General features: G+C 36.8%; 1 protein-coding gene across 1 annotated transcript in view; it reads right to left on the bottom strand.

Annotated features, from left to right (window-relative positions):
• Positions 1–6257: 6257 nt before the first annotated feature.
• The window catches only part of NUDCD1 (NudC domain containing 1), a 76366-nt gene continuing 63947 nt past the window's right edge, over positions 6258–18676 (bottom strand). Inside the window, exons 9-10 of the mRNA XM_045453888.1 lie at positions 9381–9540; positions 6258–7224 (exon numbers count right to left, since the gene is read on the bottom strand). Coding sequence (XP_045309844.1) covers positions 6932–7224; positions 9381–9540 — 453 coding nt within the window. The 3' untranslated portion in view covers positions 6258–6931. The remainder of the gene's footprint in view (positions 7225–9380; positions 9541–18676) is intronic.

Raw genomic sequence — 18676 nt, 5'->3', positions numbered from 1 at the left:
TTGTCATCCTGTGTTTTGCATGCACCCTACTCTTGTGGCTGAGTTGCATTTGCCTTTAGTCCAGTCAGCTGCAATGGCTCTCTTTGTCTATTGTGGCAGGGTTTGGTTCCTGTGTTAGTGGGCCAGTATGGGACTGCTTTGGGCTTGAGTAGGGTCAGACCAGGCATTTGCCAGAGCTGCAGCAGCATAGAACTGCAGGGTGCTTCACTGGTGTTGTCCCTGAGACGTTGTCATTGTTGGGAGAGGCCTGCAGTCCACTGCTGGGACCACAGGAAGGGTGTGTGGTGGTGGTTATCTTCTCCTCTCCCTGAGCAGGAGTCACTTTGTGGTGGTGCTGACCCATTGGGGCTGCTTGCACACTGTCAAGCTTGTGACACTTCTTTGGATGGACTCATACCAAGGGTGTTTTGGAGGGGGCAAGTCCATAGGAGAATGCAGGGCTTGGGGCATGCAGTGTTAGGTTGGTGCTGGTTTGCTGTGGGAGGAATCTGAGATGGGGGCAGATCCGCACAAGTATGCAGGTCCAGGGCATACTGTTAGCAAGCTAAGTGGAAAGTGTTCAAGCTATGCTCATTCCCACAGGTGTCCATGTATCTAGGCTGTGGGAGGGGGTGGGGATTAAAAGGAGAGACCCCCCCCCCCCCCCCGCACCACCACCAGCTCCTTTGTTCTTGGAGAACTACCCATCAGCATGGGCCTCAAGATTAGCAAACAAATCTCCCTCCTGTACCCCCAGGAGTCTTTCAATTTGCTGTTTCTGTGCTGTATCTAAGTGGGGCTGTTTGTGGTACTGCCTCTTCAAGGGCAGGGACAGTTTCCTGTCACTCTCTGGCTCTCAGAGCTGAGCCCATGATTTGTAAAGTTCCAGGTTTTAAGCCTCACTGTAAGAACTTCAAAAGCTAAGCCCCTCTGGTTTTCAAAGTCAAATGTTAGGGTGTTCATCTTTCCTGTGCAGGTCCCCTGTGCCTGAGGTGCCTGGTGCAGGGCCTGCTCCTTTTGCCTTTTGTGCCCATGGTGTCCCTCCTGTGGACAGTTGCCTGAACACTTTGGCTCTGAACCATGTCTCTGCCCTTCCTACCCTCTTCAATATGGCCTTTTCTTTACATTTAGCTGTGGACAGTCTGTTCTGCCAGTCTTTGGGTCATTTTCTGGGTTATTTACACTGATGTGGGTTTTATCTAGGTATGTCCATGGAACAAGGTAAGCCTAGGATCCTCCTATGCTACCATCTTCCCCAGAAGTCAAAAAAGTTCACTTTAAAAGCTGATGCAGGGGCACCTGGGTGACTCAGTCAGTTAAGCATCCAACTTCAGCTCAGGTCATGATCTCACAGTTCGTGAGTCTGAGCACCACGTCAGGCTCTTTGCTGACATCTCAGAGCCTTGAGCCTTCTTCAGATTCTGTGTCTCCCTCTCTCTCTGCCCATCCCCACTTGCGCTCTCTCTCAAAAAATGAATAAACATTAAACAATAAATAAAACAAAAGCTCATGCAATGACATGTATGAACATCTGAAATGGTAATAATTATACATTTTGGATATCAATGACACAGTATAGTTTTCTAAAATAAAAATTGTCAATAATTTTTTAAAGAAAATTGAGTATAGCCCTTAATTATAAATGACATTCAGAGTATGCACATACCTCTTAGACTTTACATCAGTGTGTTGCAAATAGGTTACAGGTCACCTAGATATTTAATCCCTTGGTCCTTAGATAGCCAAGTCACTTCTGGCCAAGAGCACCCCTAGTGTGCTATAAGTATAATTTTCTGTGTGCCATGAAGTGAGGGGAAAAGGCTAGAAATCTACATCGTTTGGACATAGTATGGGGTACATGTAATAGATTTCAAAAATGGTTCCATTTCTTCGCCTTCCTCATATCTAGGTCCTCTGCCATGGAACTTTGCAGGGTACTCCACTCTAACTCTGGGATAAGCTACGTGATGTGCTTTGGCCAGTATGATATGAGAAAATGTGACACAAGCAGAGGCTTGATAAATACTTGTGCAACTGATCTTGCCGGTCACATTCTGACACAGTCATATTGTATGCCTGGGTTAGTCTGCTGAAGGAAAGGACAGGTGGAACAGAATCTCAAGATGGATGTGGCTGGTAATGGATCCAACACAAGTGACTTCTCTTGGAACATGGCTTGCCTCCTTTTAAACCCAAAACACTTGTTCAAAGCAAAGTCATGGGGTTGGCTCTTTTTATTTCCTTCCCATGGCAGAAACTTAGGAAACAAGGCAACATACAATCTTAACTTTCCTATTTCCTTTGAGGCACTAAGGGATATTTCCCTCTTTAATATATACATTAACAATTCAAAAAATACGTTTTTATGGACAAAGAAAGAGTTCTCACAGGCATATCTATCCTTTTGGAAAACACACAGATCCTGTTGTAAATTGCCCAGGTGTTAAAATTTAACTGCATCTTTCTCCTATGAGAAAGCGGAAAAGTATTACTTACATACTGGGTGTCAGGGAGTTTTCAGACCCATAAAGAGGGATGTAACTTCAAGCTTCTAATAAACACTGATATATACTATTCTAATGTAAAAATATTACAATTTAGTTACTTCCCTAAGATGGAAATTTAGATTTCTCCAAATTTTTATGAGAAACATCATCACAATGCATATTCTTATATATACTGTGCTGGGCACATGTTGAGTGTCTTCCAGCATTTCTGGGATTATGGAAAATGCACTATTTATTTGAATACGTATTTATAACTGTCCTTTGGTACCCACTGACACTCCCACCAACAGTGTAGGAGAGTTCCCATTTTCCCCCACCTTGGTCAATATGTCATATTCTAAAAATTTACATTTTTTACCAATTTCCCTGATTACTTGGGAGACTGAGCATCTTTTTAAAAGTAAATTGGCTATTAATATCTTTTATCTGCTTCCCTATTTTGCAGTTTTTTTATTATGAAAAAATAGTGTTTTGACATTCTAGATTATTCTAGATTTTAACCCTCCTCTATTATGCGTTGACAAATATCTTCTCTCAGTCTGTTTTCTTTTACCAGTTATAGAATCAGGTCATAAAGAAATTTTACATTTTATAATCCATTAGTTTCTCTCATATTTTTGTTTTCTGGGTCTGAGATTATACACATTTAAGTAAATAAAAAAATGTCTATTTACGGATCCAATGATATACCAACTTGTTTACCACTTCATAATATATCTTGGTACCTGATTGGTTACCTTTTATCTTCATTGTTTTTGCTCATAATTCCTTCATACTAATTTGAGAGGGGCTATTTTTCATTTATTATTCCAACATTCTAATATTAGGCATAATTTTTAACAGCTAAACTACATTTACTTGTTTGGTAAGACACCCTTAGTACTAAGATGTAATTAAAATATTCTTCCAGTAATCAGCAATGACTAGTACAATACTAGTTTTATTATATTATTTGCCATACATAAACTTACCATTTGTTTTATCTCTTTAATCACATATAAAATGTTAGAAATGCCTGTGCAATGGTGATTTAATCTGTATAGTAATTTCCTTTGTATGCAGAAACCTGACAGTTGTATATTACTTGAAAGCCTCCGTTTTTACCATTCTTAATTTTTGAATTCCCTTATCCTCTTTCTCCCCTTCCTATTGGCAACACTTCTGTCTGCTTCTTGTATGGGTTCCGGACTTGGTCAGACTTCTAACAGAACCACTACTCCATCTACCCCCTCCCACTTTTTTTTCCTCCAAAGAGAAACTTTACCTGGAAAACTCTGTAAGGTAGACTCTGTCTCTTTATACTTAGCAATGCATTATCCTCAACATTGGAAACATGAGGTTATGGTATATAGTTGATGCTTACTAAATGTTGAAATAATGAATTTTTTTTTTAAAGAATACAGGGTTTTTAAAATTTTTTTTAAATTTATTTTTTTCAATATATGAAATTTATTGTCAAATTGGTTTCCATACAACACCCAGTGCTCATCCCAAAAGGTGCCCTCCTCAATACCCATCACCCACCCTCCCCTCCCTCCTACCCCCCATCAACCCTCAGTTTGTTCTCAGTTTTTAAGAGTCTCTTATGCTTTGGCTCTCTCTCCCACTCTAACCTCTTTTTATTTCCTTCCCCTCCCCCATGGGTTTCTGTTAAGTTTCTCAGGATCCACATAAAAAACATAGGGTATCTGTTTTTCTCTGTATGGCTTATTTCACTTAGCATAACACTCTCCAGTTCCATCCACATTGCTACAAAGGGCCATATTTCATTCTTTCTCATTGCCACGTAGTACTCCATTGTGTATATAAACCACAATTTCTTTATCCATTCATCAGTTGATGGACATTTAGGCTCTTTCCATAATTTGGCTATTGTTGAGAGTGCTGCTATAAACATTGGGGTACAAGTGCCCCTATGCATCAGTACTCCTGTATCGCTGGGGTAAATTCCTAGCAGTGCTATTGCTGGGTCATAGGGTAGGTCTATTTTTAATTTTTTGAGGAACCTCCACACTGTTTTCCAGAGCAGCTGCACCAATTTGCATTCCCACCAACAGTGCAAGAGGGTTCCCGTTTCTCCAAACCCTCTCCAGCATCTATAGTCTCCTGATTTGTTCATTTTGGCCACTCTGGCGTGAGGTGATATGAGTGTGGTTTTGATTTGTATGAAATAATGAATATTGTTAAGTGACTCTTAATATGAAAAGCACATAAAGTACTACTTTATTACTATCATAAATTCCTGCTCATAATTTATGATAAAAATCGACAAAATACGAGGTAGTTGTATTATGCCATAGACTTATAGCATATACCTTATTATTTTTTTAAATTTTAGTTAACATACAATATTGGTTTCAGGAGTAGAATTCAGTGATTCATCACTTGCATACAATAGTGCTCATCATAAGTGCCCTCCTTAGTACCCATCACTCATCTAGCCCATCTCTCACCTACCTCCTCCTTTTAACCCATAGTTAGCTATCATTAAGAGACTCTTGTGGTGAGCCTTATTTATTTTTTAAAGTGTAGAAAATTGTTTCAGTTGATTTATAGGCTTATGGGATTCTTAAAACATTTCGAGAAATCAGAGCTTAGAATCACTGCTCTGGATGTATTACGCTCTTAAGATAGGTCAAGATGCAAAAATCAGGACTACTTATCCTGATAGTTTCCAATTCAACATTATGTTAAAAATCACAGGAAGAAAAGAAAATTTATTACTACCTGGAACTTTGTGTGTATATGCATACATACACACATAGCCATATGGTTAACTAAGGAGCCCATTAATCTGCATTTTTCTTATATTTCCTAAGAGGGTACTTATGATCCTTGGGGAAAATTTTAAAGATTTAAATCTCCTGTCACATAATAAAGTTTTTAATAATTCACTGTCTCAATAGTCTTTTGTGTCAAGTTTTACAGAAAAGTTCTGGAAATACAGTTTTGTGTCTTGTTTTTCTGTGTTCTGACCTTATGATGCTTGAAACCCAGTCCACCTCATTCCTAAATACTAAGAGCACTGTTAGGACTCTGGCTTTCATTACCAGTTCTCTGGACTTCCCCAATTTTTTATGTAGCATCCCAATACTTCTCTCTAGGAAACTGCATTTTAAGTGTTTAGAACATGCATGTAATCTCCATCTTTTTCCTCGAAAGTAAACAATTTTCCAGGTAAATGCAAACCCCAAAAAATCCAAGGAAATGAAAAACTACAATTCATGACACAATATATTTAATGTATAAACAGGGTTATTTTTTTTAATGTTTACTTTGAGAGAGAGAGCATGAGCAGGGGAGAGGCAGAGAGAGAGGGAGACACAGAATCTGACGCAGACTCCAGGTTTCAAGCTGTCAGCACAGAGCCCGACGTGGGACTTGACTCAAGAACTGTGAGATCATGACCTGAGCTCAAGTCGGACACTTGACTGAGCCATCCGGGTGCCCCAGGGTTATTTTTTTTTAACTGTAGAAGTTTAAGGAAAACTACCAGGATAAATCATAATTTGTGTGACAGACTGTCACATTAATGGCGCCAATGAATTATATACCTCCTGCTGTGTTCCTGTGCAGTCCCTCTCACACTGACTCTAGACTTGACCATGTGACTTGCTTTGTTCAATGGAAGAAGAGCAAATGTGATGGAAACACAGGCTTGATAAGCTCTTGTGTATCAGTCTTGCCCTCTTGCAATGTCTGCTCTATCACAGGAATAAGACAAGTCTAGCCTACTGGAGCCATGCAGAACAGAGCCACATCAGTGAATCATAGATTTTCAAATAGTCTTGTTTTAATGAGTTTTGAGGTGGTTTGTTGTATAACAATGGATAAGAGCTACACTTTATGGAACTTTATCATCTCTCTTTGTCTATGCCTGTTGGAAGAGCAAATGAATAAAAATTAAATAAATGGAAAAAATTTTTGGAAAAAAACCCCAAATCTTAGTATTTCAGCAAACTTTAACAATAATGGACCTGCTGTACTTCTGTTCTAATTTCCCCCCTCTACCTCAGCTATTCAGTCCACTTAAATGAGTATTTACAAGAACCAACAGTTTAACTGTAATCCAAAAGTTCTATAGGTACAGAAGGAAGAAACTATCAATGAACAAAGAGTATGTGATATTTTTATTTTTAAACACTGAATTGTACATCTTTCATATAAAAGATGAAATTCCAGACTTTTTTTTAAAAAAATCATTCTACTAATACTTTACATTTTTTACAGAAGTAAATTTTCTCTAAATTTGCAGCTTCATTCCATAGCTTTTATAGAATCATAATCTCTTGAATATACTTCCAATTTCCTTTAAAAAATAAAAAATTCATATAAGATAATTTATTTAACATAGTAAAACTTAACAGGTTATAGTATAACTACTAAGCTTTCTGGCTACCACTGAATACTTTTCTCAGTACAGAAAAGCCAACATGTTGGGGTGATCAATTCTCTGTATTTACTTTTATTAAAAACAGGTTTTTGGTAGTGAGAACAAATAATCTCTCATTTGTTGCTTGAAAGCCTAAAATAGGATCATTGGTTTCTAGGCTTGCTACTTGCTGCTTAGCAACCTGCCCTACTTGCCGGCCTTCCTTTCTGTTGTAAAGTACAGTGGACATGGGAGTGGGCTGGCGGTAGATGAACACTCGACGGAGGCACTCACACAGGGCTGCATACGAGTAGTTTGGAGCACAAGCAAAAAATTTTTTGTCTCTCTTTGATGCTTGGACATAGCCTGTTATGAGACAAATAAAAACCCATATATTAAAAAGAAGGAAAATGTGATTACACATTTAGTATTTCCCAGTTTTTATTATAAATTAAAATGCCTCGATAAAATATACACCATACATATTCAACAGTGTTTGAATTCTGAACCATTAATGACTACTTACAATTTCTCCCAATTGGTGCCAAAATAGAGCTTTAATTCTTAAGGAAGAAAATAGGTAGGGTTTTATCTCTTTAAGAAAAACACAATATAGGGGCGCCTGGGTGGCGCAGTCGGTTAAGCGTCCGACTTCAGCCAGGTCACGATCTCGCGGTCCGTGAGTTCGAGCCCCGCGTCAGGCTCTGGGCTGATGGCTCAGAGCCTGGAGCCTGTTTCCGATTCTGTGTCTCCCTCTCTCTCTGCCCCTCCCCCGTTCATGCTCTGTCTCTCTCTGTCCCAAAAATAAATAAACGTTGAAAAAAAAAAAAAATTTAAGAAAAACACAATATAGTTCCTTATTTCTGTGAATAATTAGGACACTAAAAATCTAAAAATCAAAAGGACTAAAAACATGTCAAACTATCTTTAAATGCCAAATAATTAAGCTCATCAATCACAGATGTGGCATTACAGAATCTTTTTTATCAAATAAATGGGAAAATATTTATAGGATACCCTATAAAGTTATTTCAGGAGTGTGTTCATAATATAGCCCCCAAGCCTAAAAATGCTAATGTGACAATGCATTCTCTTATTATTTCTATTATGTTAGTGGTATTTTTATACACCAGTGCCCACAGTGTAACAGGATTTTGTTGTACTTCAGCTCCCAGAAGTAGAACCTTGAGATCACTACAAGTTGGAATGAAAATTTAAGCATCTAATTTTAAAAACTTAATTAGAACATCCCTTGAAAACTAATTAAACTCTTGTAAAATCTTATTCTTGTCTTTTAAAAAAATTATCTTTACAGGTTAAAAGGGTATTTATGTTCTGAAGTATAAATTAGGATTTTCAGACTGACATGGTTACTGAATGTTATAACATGTGGGATAAAAACAGAATAGTAACGTAAAGTGATCTCATCAAATAACGAGCAAAGGAACTCTAGGTAGAGCACAGGAAGATCAATATTGGTTTTATCATTAAACAGGGTTTGAAGAGGAAACAGTGAAGAGGACGTAGATACCTGAGTATTTTAGAATTAGCTCTCTGGGCTAACCTTGAGAAAATTAACAATGTATATAATGTCTCGAGACTATGTATCAAATGTAATGTTGATTTAACTTAAGCAGAATTCTATAACAGACTTAGGGATACAAATGGAGAATCTAAGCATATAACAATTATGTGACAGAGATTTCCTTACTGAAAAAAGAAGATTCAGAATTAAAAAAGAGGAATTATATAGAGGCCAGAAATTTTATATTCAAATTTTTCAATAAAACTCTTTATTTCAGGTCATAAAAATCCATTTGGAGTCTGAATTAACCAGCTTAGCAGCCTACATTATTAACTATAAAGGATAACTGACCAATCTCCTCTATAATTAAGGTTGTATTCAGAATATATAATTTTACTTCCTGTTCCCAGTTTAAAATAATCACTCAATAAAGCAGTAACTGTGCCTAATTTATATAAAAAAACTTCTCCCATACAACACTAATATAGTTTGACATAAAATCAATTATTGCGTAAGTCTACAATTATGTATCTTAACATTTTTCAAGCCCTAGTTTTAAAATGCATTTCCTTAGAGCAATTCTATGATGTTTTTGATGATTACTCTGAAGAAACATGAATACAAGTTCCATGTAGGGTATTGTCAAACCCACTGTTCATATTCTAATACCGCATAGCTTATTTGGAATAAACAAATGACTGATTAGAAGAATCAAGTGGTGAGATAACCACTTTGATTTCTATTCTGTGCTGATCTTCTGTACAAGCATAAAAATAGATTGGTTCTGTTCCAAAAGTACTAACATTCATCAACTATAGTAAAAGCAACCAAATATAGCACAAATCAATCCAAAGGTAATTAAGACAGATCAAATTAAAAAAAAAAAAAAAAAAGAAAGAAAAGAAAAAGAAAAAGAAAAAAAAGAAATAAACTTAAAAAAAAAATGACCCTAATTTCTGACATAATGGAAAATGCTGTCAAAGAGCTTGCTTTATACCTAAAGCATTGAAAGTTGCAATGTGCTCCCACATATCATCTTGTTTGCTGGAGTGTGGTTGCCAGAGCAGGGCATCAACATCATGGCGTAAACAGAAGCAGGGCATTTCTTTAGGATCCACTATGACAGAGAAAAGGTACTGGTTGCTTCCAAGATTCACCTAAAATAGTGACAAAGAATAATTTACTCAACAAATTAATAATGATGATGATGACAATAACTGACACACAGCTCTATATGTCAGCAAGTTTTCTAAACTGTTTATACAGGCAGTTTGATTACCTCTTCAGAAATGCCCCTGGGAGAAATGTGCTACTGTTATAGCCATTTTAAAGTTCAGCAAAGTCACTTGCCCAAGGTCAGCCTGGTAATAAGTTGTGGGGCTGAGACTGAACCCAGCATCTATGTTCCTAACCACTAGAATACTGCCTCTTAACTCTTAGTATCCTAGTTTAAAACACAATATAAAACACTCATTTATAGGCAGAATACTTTTTAAACCACAGAATTACAAATATGAAGTTTACAAATGGGAACTTGTAACAATTACTAAGTACAATGATAGCTAAGATTTATGAGCATGTGCTATATATACAAGGCATGTTATAAATATTAATTTCAACAATCATCACGCTTGTTATTATCTGCACTTAAGAGATAAAAGAACATGGAGAGTTTGAGAACTTGTTCTAGGCTACAAAGAAAAACCACAAAGCTGAGATTCAAACTCAAATCTGTTTACAAATTATTTAAGTTGATGTACTGTTTAATTTCAGTATCAATGTCAAGAAGGTTTATTATGCTAGTAATTTTTATTGCAATACTCATGACTAAAGGAATTCATTTTTAATACAAAACCATCGGATTGAGATTCATATTTGAATTCTACCTATAGGAATACTTCTTTAAGTGAAAATAGGTTGAAATGATATTCTGTATAGAAATGTTATCATCAGTTAAAAATGCCTAAATACCACACCAACAAAATCACATCAAATGTAGAAAACATGCATAATACTTGATAAATATTGAACTGCTTTCATGAGTTTCAGGGAAGACTGGAGAATAAAATGTTGGGTTCCAATGAGAGACCTGACCTGTATTCAGTAGGGAAAACTGTGAAGTGGCTCTCCAGGAAGAGGATTTATTGGTACAGCTGAGCAGGCATAGGCTCCTGGTCACAGGAGAATTCTGTGACAGAGCAACCCAATTTCTGTTGCCCCAGCAGTGCTTGGGGATAGAACTTTTGTCTTCCTCAGAAGGGGAAGAGGATGGCAGACAGTGTTCACAAACTGTAATACATGTTTTTTATGTAAATACACCTACAACGATGTTTACTGCAGCTTTGTTTATATAACATTGAAACACTTAAAACTGGTACATTTTTCTTAGGAAAAAAAAAATGGGCCCCGTATTCTGACTTAAATATTTCTTCTCTTCCACTCTCACTTACTTTATACATATCTCCATTAGAGTCAAAGTACTACATTTTGTTTATTTTTGAGAAAAAGAGTGAGCACGAGTGGGAGGGAGGGGCAGAGAGAGAGGGAGACAGAGAATCCCAAGCAGGCTCTGCACTGTCAGTGCAGAGTCTGATGTGGGGCTTGAACCCACCAAACTATGAGATTGTGACCTGAGCTGCAATCAAGAGCTGGACCCTCAACCAAAGGAGCCACCCAGGCATCCCAAATCCCATTAAAATATTTTTCTTTTGTTTATTTTGTGAGTGAATGGGGGAGAGGGGTGAGGGTCGGTGGGGGGAGAGAGAGAGAGAACCCCAAGAAGGCTCAACACTGTCAGCATGGAGCCCAACATGGGGCTTGGACCCATGAACCGTGAGATCATGACCTGAGGCGAAACCAATCAAGAATCGGATGCTTAACCAACTGAGCCAGCTAGGCGCCCCCACCCCTGCAAAAGCCCATTTTATAGTAATTATTATTATTTATTTTTAATTGAAGCATAGTTGACATATAATACAATATTAATTTTAGGTATATGACATAGTGACCCAACAATCATATACATTACAAAATGCTCACCATGATTAGTTACAAAAGTCACCAAAGTTGTTATAATTTGATTGACTATATTATTCCCTATGCTGTACTTTTGATCCCTGTGTGTACTTCTTAATCCCCTTCACTTATTTTGTCTATCTTCTAACCCCCATTCCCTCTGTCAATCATCAGTTCTTTGTATTTAGGAATTTATTGTTGTTTGTTCATTTGTTTTGTTTTTAGAGATTCCATATATAAGTGAGATCATATATTTGACTTATTTCACTTAGCATAATGCCATCAAAATGCATCTATGTTGTCACAAATGGCAAGATTTCCTTCTTTTTCATGGATAAAAAGTATCCCATTGTATGTATATACATATTTTTAAAATCCATTGATCCATCAATGTACACATATTGTTCTCCTATGTTGGCTCTTGACTATCATAAACAATGCTACCATAAGCATGGGGGTTAGTGCTTTTTTTGATTTTGTGTTTTTATTTCCTTTGAATAAATACCCAGAAGTGGAATAACTGGATTATGTGGTTATTTCTATTTCTAATTTTTTGAGGAACCTCCATTCTTGCATTTTGCATAATGGTTTCACCAATGTACATTCCAACAAGGAGTGCACAAGCGTTCCCTTTTCTCCACATCCTCACCAACACTTCTTACTTCTTTTTCATACTGGCCATTCTCACTGGTGTGAGGTGATGATTCCCTGTGGTTTTGATTTGCACAGGGCTCTGTGCTGGCAGCACGGAGCCTGCTTGGGGTTCTCCTCCTCTCTCTGTCCCTCCCCCACTTATGCTGTATCTCAAAATAAATCAATACACTTAAAAAATAAAATAAAATGGGCTTTGGGAGAACATGCTGCAGTGGTGATTAAGAACATGGGTTTGGAAGCACATCTGAACTGAAATCCCAGTTGACATTTACTAGCTTCCTAACTTAAATCTCTTCACCTCTTAAGTTTGAGCTTCCTCTTCTATAAAATGGGATCATATTCCTAATTCTTAAGTAGTGAAGATTAAATAAGGTAGTTGTAAAATAATAGAAAATATGTATATATTGTGTTCTGCCTCTGGGTCCTGGCACACAGTTCCTGAAACTCTTATAATTTCCTAAGTGATAAGAACACTAGGAACATCTTTTGTTGTAATATTTGATCTTTGATCCAGGTTCCTGACACATAGCTCCTAACCCCTTGGTATTTGACTCTAAGTTATAGGAGTGTCTTTTGTTCTAATGAGATGACTCTTGGTGGGCTCCTGGATGGCTTCAGGATAGGGGGTGTTTGCCAGAAAGACCACACCATGATTAGGAGCTTGGAACTTTCAGCTCCACCTCCTAACCTTTAGGACAGGATCATGACTGATCATGCCTGTGTGATGAAACCTTCACAAAAGTCCCAAAAGTACAGGCTTCATAGAGCTTCTGAGTTGCTGAACACATGGAAGTACTAGGAAGATGGCATGTCTGGTGAGGGAATGGAGGTTTTGTGCACCTTCCTCTATAGTTTGCATTATGCATCTCTTTCATCTGGATGTTATTATCCTTTATTGTATTTTTTATAATAAACTGGTCAATGTGCATTTTGTTAACTGTCTTGGCAAACTATAGAACCCAAGGAGAGGGTTGTTGAAACCCTGATGTATGGCCAGTCACAGGTATAGATGAACCTGGGATTTGTGACTGGCAGCTGAAGTGGGAGTTTGGGAGAGTCTTGCGGGAGTGAGGCCTTAGCCTGTGGGATGTGACACTACCTGCAAGTAGATTGTGTAGGATATCCTACTAGTCTCAGAAAACTACTTGATGTGTGGAAAACCCACACATCTGGTATCAGTAATGTTCTGTGTGGTAGCATTGTGAGAGTAAAGGAGAAACACAGGGAACTGTTTTTCTTTATACAGTTGTAGATGCATATCAACCCAATACTTAATGCATAGTAAGAACAGTGTAAATTTTAGCAATTTATTCTATGTACAGAATGCTTGAATTTGGAATTCAATAATAGGCTTTGGAATTAAAGTTTCAGGTCATTAACTTTTCAGTCTGGCCTCATAAAAATACTGTTTCTGAACAGACAGAATCTTTTTCTTGATACTCATTTTTAATTTAATTTGGTAATAGCAGTTATTAGAGGTTCTTTAAATGTCTTTACTTTGACATTTAATCTTCAAAAGTCTTTAATTGCTAAGTGTTCTACAAAGAAAAAAAAAGTATCAATTGACTACTTGAAATGCATTTCAAAATTTTCTCCAGAGAATATTTTACTCTAATTGTAGTTTTCACTAGTACTTTAAAGATAAATACAATCTTTTCTTTAATAAACATGAAAATAGAAGGAATGTGGAATTGTATTTTATTGGCCAGTTTATGGGTTTAGGATTTTTTTTAAGGCAATAAATTTGGCATTAGCAAAGAATGAGTTTTCCAAATTAGTAAATTGTCTAGTGTAAATGAGTTCTTCTCATTTAAGTGCTAAGACTATGTTTCAAGCCTTTTTTAAATGAAATCTTGCTAAAATTTACTATTTGCACATCTTATATAGAACATTCTGAACAGAAAGTAACATTTTATTGATGGTTGAATGTCATCAGGGTAATCATTAATGTATATGTCTATGATAATACCCTTAGAGACATCTGAAATGAGTAGAGCTCTTTAACACTACACTAAGTAACCTCAGCCTTCTCCATTTTAAAAACGTATTTTCTGGTTATGCGTGGTTTGTTTTTGTTCCTTCCTTCCACTGCTAATAAGCTATTGGGGGCTACTTCTTTTGTCAGCATTTGCCCAAAGCAGCCATCCTTTCCTTCTTTCTTATTTGCTGTCTCATTTTGCTCTTGGATACCAAATTGTGACCTTCGGCTTTGTGGTACCTGTTCCTGACTATCCATTGCAACTTAGAGCATCTTACTCTTGACTCTTACAGGTAATTTGCCCGTGCCAGGTAAATGGATAATGTTTCACTTTCCCCGTTTTGTCTGCTTCAAATATTTTTGTTTTTCTGCATTTTCTTATGTTGATGCTTTTTTTTCTATAGGATCATACAAAAGTGCACTTGATTTTAAGTGTACTTTTTTAGTTATCATACTTCATTTTCATTTACTTAATTCACTTAGCAAAACTAGTTACTTTAGTTTGTAATCTTAATACTGATTTGTTTTGCTTTTGGGTAAAATTATGTAGTGTGGATTTTTAGAGTTTGCAGGGAACAGAGAAAACCTTTGGAATTATCTTGAGGTGGATGTTTAACGTGAACATATGTGAAGATCACAGGAACAGTGGAAACAATCAGATCTCATGAAGAACTGGGTCATTCTACAAACAAATGCACTGGCAAGTCAGGTCTAAAGGAGAAGTGGAATGTTGTTTAGAAAATAGTACCTAGTTTTGATGAACATGTAATCTACTTATCTCTTGAGAACCAAATGTCCCTTGTTCTGTACTTCACTGTGGTGTCATTGTGATCATATCACCATCTTCTTTCCTTCTGCTATTCATACCTGTATCCACCTCAGTCACTTTCTACCTCCTACCATGGTTTCTACTTACTTTATTCTCTCTGGGTATGTCTTTTGCCCTTCTGTTGGCTGAATAATTGTGTTTATTGTTCATTTTGGCATTTAGACTTCCCAAACAAGATTATTTTATTGTTTTGGCCAGCCAGCATCCAGTATGGGAAGCACCTGTTCAAGAAAACACTATAATCTTGGATAAAAGATGGTTGCCTCTGAGATGCCCACCCTTGATTTTTTTTTTTTTTAGCATAGGTCAGAGGAATGGAGTTTTACAGTACATAATTTGCCTACTTGTGTATATGGAACCTCTTGTGAATACTGAACCATCACCAATTTACTGATTACAAGTTGAAGTTCTAGGCTTTTTAGGCATGTTTATTGATAGTAAGCAAAGGAATTCCAGATTCTGCCTAGGATGAAGAAAGCTGGAAATAATGTCACTCCAAATGTAACAAGAAAAGGCTGGGTAATTTGTAGAATCATTACTTTAAAAAAAATTCATCAGAGAGCTGAGGTTACAAGGAAACCAACTAGCTTGAAATCTGAGGAAAACCAGGTGTCACCAAGGAGATGGGCTAGGGGAACTGTTCCATCTGAGCACAGAAAGAAGTAAGAACTGCATAATTGAGAATTCAACTAACAAATTGCCAAAGCCTAGTGTGGGACAGCAAGTATAGAATTCTTTGGATTTACACATTTTCTTATGATCCTTGACCAGTTCCTAGCAAAAAAGACCAGGAGAAAGGGAGCTGCTCTAATGGTACCGAGTTTTAGGAAGGAAGTGTCTTCCTCTGTGGAAAAATCAGAATGTTCTTCTTGGATTTTTTTCTGTAAGTGTCAAAAGTCTTAAACCATTGGGAGAGAGCATTAAATCTTAGCATCCCAACGGCTCAGAACACGACCTGTTGCAGATGAGGCGAAAAAAAATTAAAATTTTTAAAAACACCATCTCTGTGCCTGGAGGAGAAATTAAATCATCCTGGGCCTAGACTATTACAAATTTTCTAGAGGAAGGGCAGTATCACTAAAAAGTCCCAAACCCTGAAACCCAAGAACACATGGCCCAGGACTGAGGCTGAGCCAAGAGTCTGAACCCCTCATCCGTGAAACACCCCCCACCCCCCAATCAGGCTGGGAAGCACCAAGTAAGTGACAACAGCAGTCTACCACTAGAGAAGGAGTAAGAGCATAGAGAGATTCTCTCTGAGAGGCAGATGTACAGTGAAAGCCCAAAGCTTAGGGCAAATTAGCAGAGTTGGGGAAAATCTTCCATCAACTCAGCCTCCACCAGAGTGTAACTTAACACTAGGGGAATTTGAAGCGAGGGATGCACTGAGGGTAACCATAACAACAAAACTCAAGGTTAGATCAGCCTTTTTACAACCCTCCTGTCATAACCACCCACACTAATGACCCAGCAGAAGTATGTCCACTCCCAGGCATAAATACTATTTACCTCGGTCTCTACTGTTCTCACATCCAGTATTCAATCAAAAATTGTGAGGCACAAAAAAATGAAGAAAGTAAAAACATCCCACTGTCAAGAAACAAAGCAGACCAGGTAACCAGATTCAGATGATCTATATTTTGGAAATACAAGACAAGGAACTTAAAATAACTATGGGATTTTAAAGAGTTTAATGGAAGAGATGGGTTATGTACATAAATAAATGCAGAATTAGAGCATAGAGAAACTGCATAGGGTGAAAAAAAAATCCTAGGGGAAAAAAAACACAGCAAGAGAAAAAGGCTTCAACAAACTCATCAGTATACTCTATGGAAAAAGAATTAGTGACCTTGAAAATAGGTTATTAAAAATTAGTAGAACCTAAACCAAAGTGGGGGATGGGGCAGGGATTAAAAACAAAAAACTGAGCATCTAAATGCTGTCAGGCAATATTAAAAAGTCTAACACACATCTGATTGGAATCCTAGAAGAGATATGGAACATTCACCAAAATAGACCATATTCTGTCCTATAAAAAACACATTTAAAAAATAAGAATCATAAACACAATGTTCTCTGAGCATAACAGAATTAAATTAGAAATTAGTAGGGGCACTTGGGTGGCTCAGTTGCTTAAGCATCTGACTCTTGATTTTCACTCAGGTCACAATCTCTCAGTTCATGAGTTCAAGCCCCACATCAGACTCTGTACTGACAGTGCAGGGCATGCTTGAGATTCTCTTTCCTTCTCTCTCAGCCCTTCCCCACTCACACATGCTCTCTCAAAATAAACATTTTAAAAAATTAGATATTAGTAAAAAAGAAAAATTTGGAAAATCCACAAATAATCTGGAAATTAAACAACATGTTTCTGAATAACCCATGAGTCATAGTGGACCTCACAAAGGAGATTAGGAAATTTTGTGATGAATGAAAATGAAGCATAGTACATGTGAGATGCAACTAAAACAATGTTTAGAGGGAATTTTATAGCATTACGGGTTATATTAGAAAAGAAAAAGTGAAGTAGTATGAGCAACTCTTTCATATATTTGATAATTTAAGTTAAATTCCTTGAAAGACAAGCATTACATTTCACTCAAGGAGAAATAGATAACCTCAGTAGTCCTGTATCTGTTAACAGGATTGAATTTATTGTTAAAAACCTTCCAACAAAGAAATCTCCAGACCTAGAATGCTTCACTGGTGTGTTTTACCAAACAAAGAAACAATATCAAACTGTTCCAGGAAACAAAAGAAAGGAATAACTCTCAACTTATTTTATGAGGCCAGCATTACTCTGAGAGCCAAAGATATGACAAGAAAAGAAAAGAGAAACTATTATTCCTGATGAATATAATGCAAAAAATCTCAGTAAAATATTAGTAAATCAAATCCAGTAATAAGTAAAAAGGATAATACATCATGACCAAATATAGTGTATCTTGGGAATTCAGGGCTGATTTAGCATTCAAATTATCAATCAGTGAAATTCAGCATTACCAACAGACCGAAGAAAAATATTTTAGCCTCCATTTATGATAAAAATGCTTGGCAAACTAGAAATTAAAGGCAACTGCCTCCCTGAGGAACCTAGAATTAACACTGTACTTTATGGTAAAAGACCAAATGCTCCTCCCCACTAAGACTGCTAACAGGAAAGGGTATTTGCCCTCATTACTCCTAGTCAGTATCATGCTGGAAATCCAAGCTATTGAAGTAAGGCAAGAAAAAGTAGGAAAAAGCATACAATGGAATATTACTCAGCGATCAAAAAGAATTGAAATCTTGCCATCTGCAACAATGTGGATGGAACTGAGTATATTATGCTAAGTGAAATAAGTCAATCAGAGAAAGACAAATATATGATTTCACTCATATGTGGAATTTAAGAAACAAAACAAATGAACACAGGGGAAGGGAAGAAAAAATAAAAGAGAGGAAGGCAAACCATAAGAGACTCCTAAATACAGAAAACAAACTGAGGTTGCTAGAGGAATACTGAGTAGGGAGGATGGGCTAAATGGGTGATGGGCATTAGGGAAGGCACTTGGGATGAGCACTGGGTGTTGTATGTAAGCGATGGATCACTAAATTTTTCTCCTGATACAATTATTACACTATATGTTAACTAAATTAGATTTAAATAAAATATTGAAAAGCATAAATAATTATCAAGAGATTCTAATACTATCATGAGAAAGTGAAACCAGACTTTTTTAGGTGTTATCCTAAATCACTGTTTATACACAATTCCTTTAGCTACTCTTAGTTTGCAACCTTTGAATAGAATTATAAGCCTATTTTCCTATCATGG

Source organism: Leopardus geoffroyi, chromosome C3, assembly GCF_018350155.1.
Source record: "Leopardus geoffroyi isolate Oge1 chromosome C3, O.geoffroyi_Oge1_pat1.0, whole genome shotgun sequence".
Taxonomy (NCBI): Eukaryota; Metazoa; Chordata; class Mammalia; order Carnivora; family Felidae; genus Leopardus; species Leopardus geoffroyi.
Note: the sequence above shows the minus strand (reverse complement) of the source record. Positions and strands in the feature narration are given on the sequence as shown.